At 40.6% G+C, this 17,188-nt stretch overlaps 1 protein-coding gene across 2 annotated transcripts in view; it reads right to left on the bottom strand.

The window, feature by feature from the left end:
• The window catches only part of cdh23 (cadherin-related 23), a 160,986-nt gene extending 146,792 nt beyond the window's left edge, over positions 1-14,194 (bottom strand). The window contains exons 1-3 of one of the 2 annotated variants that reach the window (XM_035663405.1): positions 14,116-14,194; positions 11,741-11,749; positions 10,742-10,816 (exon numbers count right to left, since the gene is read on the bottom strand). In XM_035663405.1, the coding sequence (XP_035519298.1) occupies positions 10,742-10,816; positions 11,741-11,749; positions 14,116-14,194 (163 nt within the window). Of the gene's footprint in view, positions 1-10,741; positions 10,817-11,740; positions 11,750-14,109 lie in introns of both variants that reach the window. The other variant, XM_035663404.1, reaches the window with a different exon arrangement.
• Between the last annotated feature and the right edge of the window lie 2,994 nt (positions 14,195-17,188).

Here is a 17,188-nt window from a genome sequence, read left to right on the forward strand (position 1 = left end):
GTTTGCTACGCTGCTGCCTAAACCTGATGTCCGGCTGCCGCCATTACAGCTTTTTTCATCCCGTAACACGCCACACTTGTTTTATGGATTATAAATGAACTCATTATCTGTAGCGCTCATTAGCTTCAGGTCCTAATTAGCCAAAATTAATATTGTTTCCTGACAAAGACATTGGCACTGGCAAATTGGCAATTGACCTCCTTGGTCAATCTGGAGAGAGGGACAGAGTGATGAGGGGAAGCATAAAAAAGAGGGGAGGTGAGCAGGAGAGCTGGACAATGACAGCTGCTCTGGTTGATCAGTTTTGGATTCCTCTCTCTGTCGCTCTCTCGCCCTCTCTTGCGCTGTCCTGCACAAACTCTCTCTCCTTCCACCAAAAAGCAGCTCCTTAAGCAGACATGCAGCACTCATATCACTATCGCCAAAGAACCATGACAGGTTTGGGTTAGAAATGTCTGGGTACAATACAGCAACTAGGTATTTTGTATGTGTGGGGGCGTGAATACAGGAATCAGTGGAAAATGAACAGCTAGAAAAACCACAGTATCTCACACTCACAATGGCTGACAGCAGAAAAGCCCGGGATTTGTTAGCAACTGGAACTACTCACTGGAGACAAACTACCGCAAAGAGAAACAAATAGGAGAGAGAAAGAGACAAAGAACAAGAATGTGTGCTAGGCAGAGAGAAAGAGAGAGAGACGACAGACATGCCTGCCTTATTCCTTAAAAAAAGAAAGAAAAAAAAAGATCCATGCTTCTAAGGAGGCCTGTTAAATGTCAAACACCTTCTCGGCTGTGAGATAAGAGAGGAGTTCAATTATACCGCACTCTCTCCATCCCACTAGTGTGCAAAGCCACGAACATAAACACATATGAATGTATACACATCACTTCTCTCACTGCACCTAACATGGACAGATTTTAAAGACTGACACATACTTCGCTATCTAAAGTAAGTTAATAGTAAGTGCAAAAACCAAATTGACAACATATGTATCTGCACTGAACAGGTTGCATCACCTCACAGTGGAAACATACCAAGAGCATTATGAGAGTGTAACAGGGGTGAGAGAGTAAATGAGTAAGTGAGATCATTCTCCACCAGTGAAGAAGACTAAGAGATTGAGACACCAGTAAACAAAAGCAAGCAGATTTGAGCCAGAGACTGGTCTGTAAATGGGGGGCATAGAGTGCAGGCACCCCACTTGTCAATTAATCCTATCTGGCACCAGCATGCTGGCCTTTATGAGAACAAATGTCAGCTTTCAAGACAAGGACGATATAACCTTTCTTCATAGAATGCACACCAGCCTCAAACGACCAGCGTTGATATTATACTGCAGGCGTCTAATATAAGCTGATCCAGCATGCCAGCCGAACAGTAATTCAAAGGGTTTAGCAAATTTGCTGTTCTGGAACTGATCAGGCTTGGTGGTAACTAAAAAATATTAAAACACTGCTCTTTTATTGCCACAAGTTACATACCAGCACTTACTGATGCAAAGAAAAAGCAGAACATATTAAGCTAGTCTGACCAGTGGGCTTACCCAAATCAGAAAATGGGTTGTATGTGAGGCAGAAATGGCTGGCAACAACAAGGCTGTGCGAAATATGGTGATTAAAGTGCTCTAAACACAGGTTCTTTTTCTCAGCAGGAGCTCATTTTCCAAGCAATATTCAGGGCATTATGCACGCCCCAGTAAGGGATTATTTCTTTTTTTCCCCCTTTGAAATCATCTCTAGTGGTCTTTGAGACATAACCTTCTGATTTTCAAAGACCATTAGGAGTTTTCCATGACATTTTGTTTTTTTATAATTTCTTGCATCTTTCTTTTTTCTATGCATAAAAACACTTTCTGGGGAATTAAGACCTGTGTAACATACAAACAGCAACAATATATTTGCACTTGAGTGACAACACTAACTGCTGCATGTGTGTACTCCAAAGGGGCACAGATATACTGAAAAAAAACAACAGCTACATTCAAACAAACACACATGCAAGCAACTTACACAAACAGACACACACACACACACACCCACGTATTTCCCCTCCTCACTCCTACAGCTTCCCTGCAATGGAGCAGGGAGAGGTGGTCGCTGATGTGAAACATCAATTTCCAGGTTAGCTGCTCTGCGTGGCTCAGGCAGGTATCAGCCGTGACCCACCTGGGCCAGATAAGCAGCTGCAAGAAGCTGATCTGCCACCCAGCAATGCACCTCTCAGTACTGGAGAATGGAGTAACGTGTGCACGCACACACACACACACACACACACACACACACACACATATAAACATAAATAAACAAATACTAAAACCTGAAACAATGAATGCAATGTGAGAGGGAAAATGGAAAAACAGCAATACAAAAATGGCCATATTACATTTCCAGTAAATAAATGTTATGTTGTGTTTGGAAATTCCTCCAAATGAGGGGGAGAATATACATCCTTGCATAAACACACACACACACAATGCATGCACACTGCTCAGGTAGAGGGTTCACCCTCTTAATACTTTGATCATTGAACTTTGCTGGGATTAAAACTGGGTTTAAACCTGAGGCATTCCAGATAGGAGTCCGACAAATACACACACACACACAAACATGTAAACAAACTAAACTCTGTGATGATGCTGATAATTTGGGAAAATAAAAAAAGGAAACGAAGATTGCATGTCTGATCTCTCTTTGACGCACACACAGACACACGCACACAGACACACACAATCATGTTTAAGTGTCTTGCCCAGTGACACAGGATAGTGTGTCTAAATGCTACACACTGAAGAGCCCAACCTCGGTTGGTCAGGTAATCTAACCACTGCCACCGTCACAGCGATGCCTGTCAGCTCAGTGCTGGGTGCCTTGGCAGCGCTGCTCAAACTGGTGTCGAGCCACATTCCCACAGACAATTTCAATTAACTTTTACAAGCCAGAGAAATATCACACACACAGCCTGCAGCTATTCACCATGCTTTCCCCATCTTTGTCTCTGTCTCCTTCTATTCTCACTCTCTGTCTGGTCATAACACAGTAAAACTAGAATAGAATAGGCAACACCACAGAAGCAGGACGGACAGAGATCACTACAGTGTGAAGTGTCTAAGATAGCCTATCTAAGGAAACACTAAACGTGTGTTACATAAGATGGAACTGAAGACGGCACTGACATATCCTCCTCAAAGTGTTTTAAAGGTGGACCTACAATGACTATGAGCCCCCACAAATGACTACCATGAACGATGAACTGACTTTCAGTCAAACGCAAAGATGCAAGGTCAATGTTGGGTGTGCTCTAGCTTTTTTTTTTCTCACTTGTAAATCACAGTGACACATCAGAAGCATGTAAGCACTACTTAAATGTCCATTTGCGTAACCCAAGGACAGCAGCCGGCCAACCTATCTTCACCAGCCTAGTATCATGAACACCAAAACTATTGGTCTATTGAAAGGACAAAAACAGTCACAAATAGAATTTGCTGCACAACAATAAAAAGTAGTTAAAATCTGCTTCATCTAAAGTCTGAAAGCAGACACCCTGCCTAATGAGTACTTTTAATACTTACATTTTGCTGCCAATAAATCTGTACATTTAGTAGTACCATTTTACACTGTAATATAATTGGGTTACAGTGTGTTTAAACTGAAATGTAAAATGATCCATCTTAAGTCGTTAAGTCTCATTACATTACATTTTAAGGTTTTATTTTTCCTAAAGCAGGTAAACTACAGAAATTTGAAATCAGATTTAATCAGATGCAAATTAGGTTGTTTAAATGTTAATTAAAAAAGATTAAAAGCTCTGGCAGATGAGTGACCTAACTCGTTTTGCCCACTTTTTTTTAGAAAATACATGACACGTGAAGATGCACTGGAAATGTGCGTTAGCATGCATTTTACACCGCTGCAAGGATTGTATATAATTTTAGCCTGCGTAAGGGGGAACAGAGGAATATTTTGTTAAAATAAATGTTTTTATAAATTTAAATTATGTACGAGTACGAGCGGAATGCTTAACGTTCGTGGAAACTCAATGGCACTGCTGCAATGAGAAGCCAGAGTTTTGTGTTTGCATGAGCCATAATAACACTAACACATCACGTGCTGGGTAAGTGCAGACAATATAGCGCAGCACAGCGTCATGATGGATGGTGTGTTTGCAGACACCGCTGAACCGTGGACCCCATTATTTCCTGGGGGAGGAGGGGGGGAGCAAAGCACCACGGGGGAGAGATAAGGGATGATTGACTAAACCAAAACAGAAGTCCCTCAGTGTGCCGGCATTATTGGGAAGCCATTGTGGGAGTCAATGCAACAGCTCAATGACAGCAGAATGCTGTCACAAGAAGTAAGAAGATCAAGTGTATCCCCTTCATAAAGTGAGGTAGGGAGGAATTTTCATGTGGAGAGAAAAACTTCCAGTCATTAAGAATATCTCCCGGACATGTTGGGAATCATCTCCTGCTGAGATCAGGTGGTTCAAACCTCAACAGGGAGGAATTCTTCACCTTAGAGACACACACGCACGCACAAACAGACTCACAGTCATTCTCATGCACACAGCGCAGCAGGCAACTCACACTCACAAAAAGTGACAGATACAGCGGCAGTTGCCAGAGATTCAGAAAGGACGCACACAATGCATTCCAATTTGGCTAAATGAGGACTGAAAGCAGTAGCAGAAACAGACCTCTGCGTTGCCCTGCTCACAGTCAGACAGTAACAAATATCTAGAGCACATATCCTGCAAGTAGAGACAGCCTTGGATACCAGCCAACATCCCCAAAACACTGAATCAATTGCCCCCTCTTCTTCCCAGACAATACCCTGATTACCCTTTTATTTTACCACTGTTCATCTTTTTTTATTTCTCTTTTTATGCTTCTGTTTCTGCTCTAGATGATCTGCTCTATAGCGGCAAAGGACAAGCAAAATATTCTTGGATGTATTCTAGTCTTCTGAGAAACAATCTGCCAGCTTGAGGAGGTCATTTCAGATATTTAAAATGTCAAAAAAGAAATTAAGGGTTTGCACTTATTCGAAAGGTTTTAAACCATGTTTCCTGGTGAAGAAAACAACATTTTGGGATTGGGACGTTTCAGCTTTAAGGATGATAATTTATCTTAGTACACATTTGCATGCTTGTTTTTCCATAGAGGACATCTTGTTAGGAGCTCCACATGGGTGAAAATGTGTCAGAACTAAAGGAGAAGGTGCAGTGGGGCAATAGCTATTGACAAGGGGGATTTATCTGCAATGTGTTGTAGGGCTCAATGATGTACCATCCCAAAGCGGCATACAGTGCATAAGTGTCTACATTCTTGGGTCTCCTCCACAGTACTCTGTCAATCAGCTGATCGGTCGGTGATGTGCATCAAGAGAGTGCCCGGTAAGGAGACCGTTCTCTCCAACCAAGTAATGGTCTGACCAATAATTTGATCAGCAGCAGAAAAAAAAACAGAGCGCTTATCTCCAGCCAATTGTCACTAACGGGGAATCAAATATAGATTTCCCATTCCCAAACACAAACTCGTCTTGAGCAGAAGAAAAGCCTGAGCCTCTACGCCTAAGGCTTCTAAAATGTTTTCCACGGATGTAAAATTACAGTTGATGACACAATACATACAATATTTACTTGTGTATCATTTACTGTATATATAATGGACAGAGCTTCCGGGTCTGAAAAGTGGAGCCAACGGAGAAGTGTCTTAAAACCAGCATTCTATGTAAATTCCAGCAGGGAGAGCTTAAAATTACCAAATGCATGGGAAACCGTGAACCATGAAATTTTGAGGTTCAATCACAAATCTAAAATCAGAGAGCACAGGTAACCGTTAATGTCAAGAGATGACTTAAAAAGGAACTGACTCTGGACTTATTTTCTTAACAAACAAAACATAGTAATTTACACACTTAAACCATTATACTTTATCCACACATCACATACTGAGTAAATAGCTGAGTTCATGATGTTATGATATTAATCAAAAAATTCCTAAAGATAATTGAGAGGTCTGCTTTCAGATGTTAGATAAAGCCTCTATATCAGGAAGCAGTGGCCCACTCAAGATAAAGGAGCATTCACACCATAATGCCATCAATCACTAGTTTTAAATACTGCTTTGTTTATGACTGCAGCTAACATAGTCAATATACTAAATCAGACAGCTGAGAAAGAGAGACAGTGTCCGGAGAAGGGAGTGTTGACAAGCCATAGTTAATGTAGAGTGTGCTAGGGAGCTGACAGTGGGGAATTGGCTGGGGAGAGAGTACACAGACACTATCAACACGTTTAGGGGAAGGCTTTAATAAGTCGTTCCTTGAGGCTACTTCCTGCTCCTTAATTATTATTGAATTAGGAATGTCACAGAGCTAATTAAAAGTGCAAGGTATTTACTGTGGCAGTGGAAGAATGTGAGGAGAGCTAATAAAAAAGAAAAGGAGAGCAAAGAAGTTCACACAGATGGATATGTTAACTGTTTTAAAGCTGGGGTAGGTAATGTATTTCAGAACAGTTTCTTGTTATTTTTGCTGAAATATAATATTAATATAATACAATATAATATTTGTTTATATCCCGACACAAATCAATAAATCAAATGCTTTAAAAAAATTAATAAAAAATCTGGTATCTATAAGCAGTCACAGGCCTACAATAAGCCCAGCCAATCATTTCATTGGGAACGAATGAAATAATCAGCTGGTCGACCAGCTGGTCTTCCTACCTACCTGCCAACCTCGGCACACTCTGCCCCCCTAAAGTGCACTCAATGTGCAGGACCGGGGTCTTCCACAAGCAGGCCGGGCAAATATTGCTAAAGCTACAGAGCAAGTCAAAACAGAGTTAACATTGGTGTGGCTTTTCAACGACGGCAAGAACTGAGGGACAGGTAAATGATCTGTTTTGTTTTCTGGGTAAATTATTATAATGTTATTTACCGGAACTATGTAGTATATAGAACTATGTATGAATGAGACATGAGGTAGTTAGGTACGATTAGCAATGATATGAACAACTATGCGCCGTGCTCCGCACTACATGTTTGTTTGTTAAGGGGGTGGCTTTGAAGGGAGACCTGAATAGAGGGGGTGGTAATTTTTTTTGGTTGGAGACTTTCTAGTGCTGGTACAGCAAAGATTCTACATCTTTAATGCACAGGACTAAGAACATAAAAAAATGGCCCTGCAGGCATTATAAGAGACACAAAAATATATAACCAAGCTAATGTGCTGCAGGAAAAAAAGTTTATTTGGGATGAAATAAGAGCTGGTATACTGCCTCCTCATGCTGAAACTGGCAAAATATTGCTTTGGATATCTAATTTGTCCACTGTGGAAAATATTTTCTGTTAAAAGTCCTTTTCTATTAGAAATGTTATGCTCTTTTGTTTAATAACAAATGATACAAGTGTGCTGATGGATATGAATGACTCTCAATGATTAAATGGTTGTTTGAAAGAGACACTCAATTCAATTCATTCACTCATGTAATGAATAGTGCCAGAAGCTTCTCTCCTGTTGTACTCCCTGCCCTCTGAGGCTTCTTACTTCCTCAGTAAAAATAATTGAATTTGAATGTATACAATAACTCATCTTGTTTAAATGAACACATGTTTTAATAAAGTTAGCCTGATCCAAAATTGAAGCCTTATGCTAAATTGGCATAAACTACAAGACATGCACAAACCATCCCAGCAGAGTGTGGAAGTTTCTTATTTTGAACAAATGTTGTGTTCTTTCCACAAGTTAATTACTCAGTAGAGAGCTTAATCTGCCGAATCAGGGCAAAGTGGATTAGGAGATGAGAGTGTTTAATCAAAGTGTTCTCTCAGTCTAATTACACATCCCATTTCCTGACACAACACACACTGTTATCTGCCACTGCATTTAAACATCAGCTCCTCTGTTTAGGTCGCCCCCCCCCCCCCCCCCCCATGAGTGTATGATCCCAGTGCCTAGATGTGACAAAAATGCATGAAATATAAACATGTCAGTGTGTACTCATACTAAATGGATGTACATAGAGAACACACAAACATGCAGAGAATGAACATGTGTAGAGTAAGGATTTTGTTAAAAACACCATCAAATATTCCTCTTGTAAATATTTAAATAAATCATCTGATGCATCATATCACTGCAGTGTACAGCAAACCACTAATGCAGCCTAATCATGCATTACAAGCATCATTCACACCACTGGGGACCAAAGATTGCTCTTAGGTACAGTCTCATCCATGTATCAAACTGAGGGTTTTGTGTTTGCCTGCATGACGGACAATGAAAACTGTACAGGACTCAGAGGTAAAGGCCAGTATATGTGTCAGAGGTGTGAGTACACGCTGAGTGAAGGCCTTTTCCTATTGTGTTACATGTGCCTCTACAGCACGCACATCATCTGTCAAACACCTTGTGCTGGATCCTCAACCAGACCCCTTGCTGGTGAGAGGGGAGAGAGGAGCGGGTGTATTCTCAGATCAAATATCTATGCGTTTGGATGTGTTCCCTCATCTCTCTGATAAATAATTATGTTCTCCTGCCTGCCATACGGAGCTGAGGCTACTGGCCATGAACTGAAGTCACTGATCTGGTGCCTAGACAAAGCCAGAATATGATGTTTGTGTGCACATGCATGCAGACCAGTTTCAACTGAAGAAAGTCTGCGTTGCTCATCTCTATAATACAGTATCAGTGGTGCTATTGTGCATGTGTCAGTCACACCAACTGCTCACACGAACCCTATGCTGTTAGATCATCACCAAGACTAAGCCTAACAACCTCCATGGTAACTGAATGCGACCAATCACAGTGGCTGTGGGAACCTGATCACTGGACTCAAGTCATGCAGTTTGGCTTCAGTTAGACAGGTGCTCATTTATGTTCATCAAATTTGCGGTAAAATAATGGCCTAATGAAGTATAGAGGGTTGTATGCAGTTTTGAATATGATTAAACCGCCTCCATTGTGCCCTGAAAGTCCAATTTAACAATTCTTTATTCTTTGTACAATCTTTTTACTGAACCTTGAGATGAGAAAATATGTATTTTCAATCTACCCTTTATTCAAATCAAGAGTAAGAGCGATGTCAGCATTGAAATTGCTGCCGGGCTACCCTATTAAGCCAGTGTGCTGGGTGATAAGTAATCTTGAGCTTGTGTGTGAGGGAACGTGTGTTTTCGTGGTGAAGAGGATCTTCACTATGTCACAACCTCTATTTATAAAACACACACTCACAAAATTCACCAGCAGCTCAGCAGTAAATCAATATTTTGTGTCTGAAATCTACCAGCCACTTTTATATTTTACCAGCATTTGGTTGGTGGTTGGTGCTAATTTTCCACCCTCCACACTCACACACTTGACTCACTGGCTTGTGTGTTTGCCTGTGTGTTCATGTGTTTATGAATTGGAGGGCCTCCTAGACGAGGACATCTGCTGAGCTAATAAACAATAATCTTGACAAATTGTCACTGTCCAATCACTCAGCCCGCCCTCATAATCACACCACTGAAGAAGCCATCACAGGCCGAGCCAGAGACATGAATGACAGCTCTCTGGACCAGTGGAAGGCGCTGCTGGACTGAAGCCCAGCTGCCTGAGGAGAGGACACAATGATTCATGGCCAGAGGGCAACCTGGACAGAGTGGTTAGGGAAATTAGCAACGCCACCCACCAACATATCCATGCCCTTCACTGGTTAGAACACAAGCTGACTGAAGGAAGAGATGGCCTTCTGCCAGAAACTGCTTAGTACTGTTGGACAAAGATGCCATACCAGGCAACTATGAGGGTAATGGTGTTTGGGGTCATGGTGATGATGATTTACTGTAGGCTCAGTGGGATACTGTAACCTTCCCTGGCTGCAGTACAAAACATGCAACTGAGATCATGATGATGGAGATGATGCTGAAGTCGATATGACTGGGATAAGTGATGATGATAAAGGCTTAGTGATATATTTGGACTTTCATGATCCCACAAAAAAAATGTGAAAAAGACAGAAAAATACAGTCTATGCTGTCTGTACCTGCAACATGTAACCACTCAAATAAAGCAACTCTGGCTGTAGACATGGATAAGCGAAAATTCCATGACGCAGACTAGGAGTGTTGACAGTCTGGCAGAGTGTAAAGGTCATGTGATAAAAAAAATAAAACTTCTAGAAAATCAATCCAATATAAAGGATTTTAATTCCAAGCCACTGACACCCTCAAAAAGCCAGACATCTCTAAATTGCCCTGTCAATCACTGCATCCAACAAAAATGACAAAAAATAAATAAGAGGGGGAATAATATATCCAGAAAGAATTGGACTCAATCGTGTCTGGTGTCTATACAGTAACCTCAAGATTATAAAGAACATGGAGGTATCAAATGTAAGCAAACTCTTGCATCATGACATAAACATGAGGATGTGAAATATCCAAAGCGACCCATGTTTCTATTGTTCCAGCTATATAATCTAGAGAATCACTCAGATCAGGCTCTGGACTTTTCTTATCCTCACACAAACAAACACACCACACACATGCAAACACATACACGTGTCCTGATAGAGAACATCCACTGCCATCACTGTCCATGTCTTTTATGACATCGCTCTTTGCTTTGTTGTTTTCTCTTTCTCAGTTTATATTCACACGCTACAGAGGACAGACCATTTCTGTGTAGTAAACAAGTTGACAATGTAGATACATCATAATACAACAAGCTGGACCTCCACAGAGACTCACCAACAGGCGTATCTTCATAGATGAGAAGGTAGGTCGAGAAGAAGTAGTTCAGGAAGCGTGGTGGCTGGTTGGAGCCTGTGATAAAGAGAGACATATGTCAAAATATGTTTAAAAAATATCTATATTGATTTAAAGCATAGCCTGATAGCTTACTTACTGCTAGCCTACATACTACTTACTGTACTACTAGCCTGAAGGCTTTTTCAAATGTTGTTCTTGGTGTTTGGCAGGTCTTTCACACCCCTTTGTGCCCAGGAAGTGATGCATTGGACATTACCAGCAGCAGCAGTTTATTGGAAATCATACAGTCAAGCTTTGTACTTTAGCAGCATTTGTAAAGTAATCTCTAAGAAGTAAAGGTGCAGAACATCTTTGCAATGAGAACATGAACTGAAACATTTGGCATCAAATTAATGCAACTGATGTTCTACTGTTCAATTCACATGTGGTTTTCACACTACTTCCCAAACAAAGCATGACCCCTCCCTCCAAAAAGGGGGCTGTGGCAGATATATTGAGTGTGTATAAGCCGCTGTAGCAAATATATTCAGTGTATGACACTGTGTGATCGGCTGGAGCAAATGTATTCAGTGTAAGACAGTGTATGACATTTGGGGACTTGAACTGACATTTTGAGGAAACCATAACTGTTTATGTTTTAAAAAAAAAAGAAGACAGAAACATGTTTTCAAAGGCAAAAATATCAACACTTAGCTAATGACAGGGGTTGCAAAAAAGAAATTTACATCAACCCATTTATTTCCAGTCCTCTGACTCAATCCCAGAATGCACTGCATAATGGCCAAATATTTCTATCACACATATACAGCCAGCTTCTAAATCGAAGTGTTCTGTTCAGGTGATTAGACTCGACAAGTCAGAGTAGCTAACGTAAGCTGGATAAACTTTGTTTGATAAGAATACCTAGCTTAGTAAATTGTTCTGCTTGGTGCCATTGATCTTGGCCTTTTGGCAATGCTGGCAATCCTTTAATTCCACTACTTTCAGCTGTGTGTACCTAGTACCATCTGTATATAATCCAAGTATTGTAATGTAAAATGGGTCAATGGCTCCATCTTTCTCTTAGAAAACTAACTTAAATCCTAGGTTAAGAAGCAGTTGATTGTTCTCTTCTATAAATCCTACAGAAAATCCATCCTAACTTTCTCTTTAATCTGTTGGTTTGGAAACCTTAGTGTCAAACATAAAGATGGACCAAATGGGAAGAACCATCAACAAGAGTAGAGAGATTATAGGATCAAGCAGAGCAGCCTGTCCAGTATACATCTACTCACATCAGGTGGTGATGATGGAGATCACCCCTTTCCCCTTAAGGTTAACCTACAGCCCTCGGTTACAGTTCTCCACTATTCACTGAACACATTCTTTGTTTTACCCAGGGTTATTGTTTTTGTGCAGCAGCCTCTTACCTGACAACTAGTTTGTAGGCTGGTGTATTTTACTGTTCTATTCTGTTATTGTTTCTCTTGTTCCTTTTTTATAGGTTTTCTACCCATTTTAGATTTTTTTTCCTCATCACTTCTGTATGTGTATTGAGTGTCAGTGTCAGACATACCTCTCTACCACATCCATCACTCAGCAGAGGGACAGATACATAAACTTGACCTTGAGCAACAACCCTAACAAGTCCCCTGCAGGTATATTCTGAAAATTTATGTTAAAATCTAAAAAGCTCACGTTTCACAAATTAAATCTGAGTGCTGCACTTGTTCGGAGAGCAAACCATAACAACTATGTACATAGTATATTCAGGCCAACATTTGATATACCTCATATTGAATATCTTGGTACAGGATAGAATATTGTTACAACCCCACACTGTTGAGGGTTAATAGTCTGCCGTGTATTGGCAGGGTTCTGTGGTGTCAGAAGGCAGTGCGATACAAGCTGTTTTGTTGGGAAGATCAGGGAACAAAGCTGATGGTCTTTGATCAGCTGAGCTGGGCGGCAGACCACAGAGACACTGAAGTGAGAGAAGGGGAGGCCAGCCTGTTTGAAGTGAGAGCGCTTGATAGAGTGAATCTGTGCTTTGAAAGTGGAAGCTTTACATTTAGTTGTGTGCCCGCCTGTGCGGAAGAAGATGCTTATCTCTGGCTTGCCAGCGTGGCTCTTAGTGGGTGCCAAGAACACGGAGCGTGCTTCATGGAATAGGGGCTGATGAGGAGGAGGGTTAACAAGCTCCCATCCACACCTGTGGCTTAATTACTAAGAGGCACTATAGTGGAATGCAGATAGATTGCAGCCACAAAATAATCACAGCAATGATCATCAATCCAATTTGCTGGATCAGAGAGGTAATGCTCAAGAGGAGCGCAGGGTCAGTGTGCTAATGAGTTAGTTAGAGAAAGCAAGGGAGAGCAAGGGAGAGAGAGAGAGAGGAAGAAAGAGGTAACATATAAAGCAAGCACAGGGTCCTCCAGCCGCTCACACTCACCTCACAAGCGTGAGAGGCGAGAGCCTGGGGGACTCCAGAGATATAAAAAAAGGCCTTGATAAACTCATTGTGCTTGATGGAAAGAGGTTGTGGCATTCACTTAATAACTTTCCCCGCTGCTTCAGCGCTGTGTGTGATTGGAGGTGTCTCCTGCCTGTCACTGTGAGACAGTTACCATGACTTTCCACAACATCGAAGCTCTCTCTCACTTTATCTGTCTCTGTCTTTCTCTCATGCTCTCACAGAGACACACTCAGCAAGGAGGCAAATATTTTAAAGTAGTTCTTAAAAACAGTAATGTGACACATTATGCAAGACAGACGAGAGGGGGGCTGGCAGAAAAAGAAGAGGAAGAATGAAGTGATGACAGTGATAAAATGTGAAAAAATAAATAGACCATGTACTGGCTGAAGAAATGGTGTACAAGTCAAGAAAAGGAAAGGGAATACATTATGTGTAGAAGGTAAGTGACAGTTAATGAAGAACTGAGAAGTGGTAGAGATCAGTCATTGATAAAGACCAAACTATATTTATTCATAATCCAATATTTGACTAACAAAGGTAGATTTATATTTAAATGTTGATGCCACAGTGATATTTTTAAACCTTCATTCCTTTTTTTTCAGGAAAGACTGACTGAACATAGTCCTTTTAAATTATTCAACTTTTTATTCACTGTTGTACATATTCACAAAAATAGCTGCCAAGTAGAACCAGTGTCCTCTTCTTTTTTTCCACTGAGAAGCTACACTGGCATACATTAAACTGAGATATATGCACTGTACCAGGAATTTGGAGTCATTGTATAAATGATGCAGCATAAATGCCTTCTCCCTTACCATCACCGCTCATAAAATAAGTCTAGTATTTGCAGATTTATACACATTCATACTTTATAATGAAGAGGACTCACCTTCACAGAAAGAGTGGAGAATGAGGAAGGGAAGGAGTAGCTTGGCAAATGTCATCCTGCCGCCTAAACCCACACTCCACGACATCACCTGCACCTGATGGAGCACATACAAACACAGAATGCTGTACTGTCACTATCATTTGGTTAGCTGATTATCCACTCTGCAGTATCAGTCTAGCCACGTAACGTCCGAAGACATTTCAGCACCTTTAAATTAGGTGATTACCGTGTAAGTGAGCATGCTTCAAGCAGGTGTTCTTACTTGTGTGTGTGTGTGTGTGTGTCTGCTTGAGAGGTTGGTGTTGATGAAGGGAAATTCACAGCAACAGGTCATTTACAGTACCCACTGTGAAATAGCCAAAATTAAGATGTTGCACCATTAATTTTCTAAAAACAAACAAAACAATTAAACACCGTCTTGTGCGAAAAGGAAAAGTGTAAATTACATTTTCAAGATGTGCGGGACACAGCTTCACTGAATGAACTGTAAGGTTAAAATTGATTGTGAAATTTAACATGTGGGGAGCAGAGAATTTATTCATAGTCAGGATGTTTGCTTAGAGGTGCCTCTAATTAACTGTAAATTGCTGCACAGCTCTATCAGTGACTGTCTATACTTACTGATTCTGATTTAGTTTTTGCTTATGTTTGCTTTAATAAGCCTCTTCCGAGCCCACATGTCACATATTGTGTATAAGTCCTCTGTTGCGTGAGGCTTCCTGTCAGACGACAGCTCAAGCAATGTAGAAATCCTCACCGTCTTCCCTCCCTCCCCTCATCTGCCTCCCTTTCCCCTCCGTCCCATTTGTTCCCTCTCTTTATACCATCATCACCTGTCCCTGCAAGGCCTCACTGGTCGGCAAACTCATTCAGTGACAATTTAATTTTGAAGGGTTATCTTTCTAAATTCTCCTTCTCCACAAAGCCCACTATGTTTCATCTCACAGTAAAACTTGTGTTCAGAGACACGCAGCTTGTCCTTCAGGTAGCTGATGGCTAAAAAGCAAAAAAATTGCTGCAGAAACCAGAGTGAGGAGCAACAAAATACAATACAGATGCTGCTTTGTGTTGCTGTTAGAGATATACAGTATGTTGTGGATTTCGTTCAGACAAAGCACCTAAAACTAACAGGTGACAGAGAAAGACACGCAAGGTAAAGAATAGGCTGTCACTGCTTATTGTGTATATACACAGTATATATAGATATATATGTGTGTGTGTGTTTGTGTTTATGTATGTGTGTGTGCTTATAATAGCTGTGCATGTGTGCCAGTTTGAATAGGCACATTTGTTTTCATTTGGATTCTTGTTTCCTCAGCATTATTGCATTTCACTTTCTGTAACAATGCAACCTCCATGGCTATGTCTATTACTTTTTTCTCCATTGCTTCCTCATTTCCTTCTCCTTTCCTTCTTTGCTCATACACATTTATTCATCTCTCTTGCTGGGCCCCCTGAAGACCTCCTCTCCCCCACATCATACCCTTTCCTCGCTCCTTGTCCTCTCCGATACAGTTGTGGTTCTTTAGTATATTATCTCAACTCAGTGGGAAGCTCAGATAGAAAGCGGATGACACAGTCTGAACAGATTACACATTTAGATAACTTCATTGTCCATAAAAAAATCACTTCCTGTTCTTTAATATCAATTCCTACTGTGCGCATCATAAACACACCTGAGGTAGCATGATTCAGACACCCTGGGGCGCTTTAAGTAGCCTTATGCACTGATATACACAGTTTATCAAACCCAGTAACTACAACACAGCAAGCTACAAGACCTAAGGGCAAAATCTCAGTGTTTCCTGTGTTCTTCTTTGATGCTTGGTTAGGGTTGATCAGTCTGGATGAGGACAATCAATAGAGCCTATTCCCAGCTCTCCACAGTGAAAAAAATTGTACACAGAGAAGCAAACACAATTTGAGTCTGTTTTCATTTTAAAATCCCCTTTGCTGAATGAAAACACATTTCATTAAAAAAAGTTGTTTTCTCTGTATCATTTCTGATATCTGCTTAAATAGAATCAGACCATGCTCTATTGATGTACTTAGTAGAAACAGAAATGGCCACAAACTGAAAATATCAGATGTCATTATAAAAATCCATCACTGTGAAAAATCTGGTACAATCTTATGTCTTTAAATTGATAACAGTACCAAAAAACTGTTGTATACTACACTATCATTTTCCATTTCCCTGTTCTAGTATATAATGTAAGAAAGTGTTTTTTGTGCATGATCCTTATTTCATTGTCTGCCATAAAATGGATCCCTTTTTTCCTTCCACCACATTTTTACCTAGACACCATCTCCCACCCAGGCCTTTTCCACTAATCCTTTCTCCAAATGCTAAAGGACATTTTTTAGATGACGAATGGGTGAATATGAGTGATGGATACTGGTTCAGACAGACATGTTGGGTTTGAAAGGGCTGAGGCAGCCATGGAAAATACGAGCACTCCTCCTGCAGCAGCAGCATTCGCCTTTCTGCTCTCACCAGGATCCAGGAGTCAATATTAAAACATTCTCACAGAGAAAGCACCCCCATAAAGTATTATATGGTCACACTGACCTACCTATCTTTAGTCTTGTCAGTATATGTAACCTGGATTGTGCGTTTTACTCTAGGCTGCTATCATAGCCTGTCTTAAGCAAAGAAAGCAGCTGTAAGGATCCTGCTCTGAGCAAATTACATGCAACATACAATAACTTGTATGTAATAATGTGGTTAATATTTTATGCATTTTGTATTGTTTTATTACTGGCACTCAGCAAGAAACTATACTTGTGCTTCTTGTCTTTCTTTTGTTCTTTTCTTTTTCACGCTGTACACTTGAAAATCACAAAGTTAATTTCAAAACTGCCGACCAGTTGTTTTTTGGGGGAGGAACACTAAAGTGTTTACCTGACTTTAAGGGTTCACCTAAATCACAGTCATTTTCCAACTTACCCCTGGGTATTTTACTATTCAGATAAATTTAGTTTTGCAGAGGTTTTTTGATATCTGCTGTAGATTTTTCTGCTACCACACTAATACAATTTAGGTAAAGTGACTTACATTTTTGATGCATCGGAAATT

This window comes from Morone saxatilis, unplaced genomic scaffold, assembly GCF_004916995.1.
Source record: "Morone saxatilis isolate NCDOM2014 unplaced genomic scaffold, NCSU_SB_2.0 Contig19, whole genome shotgun sequence".
NCBI classification, from domain to species: Eukaryota; Metazoa; Chordata; class Actinopteri; family Moronidae; genus Morone; species Morone saxatilis.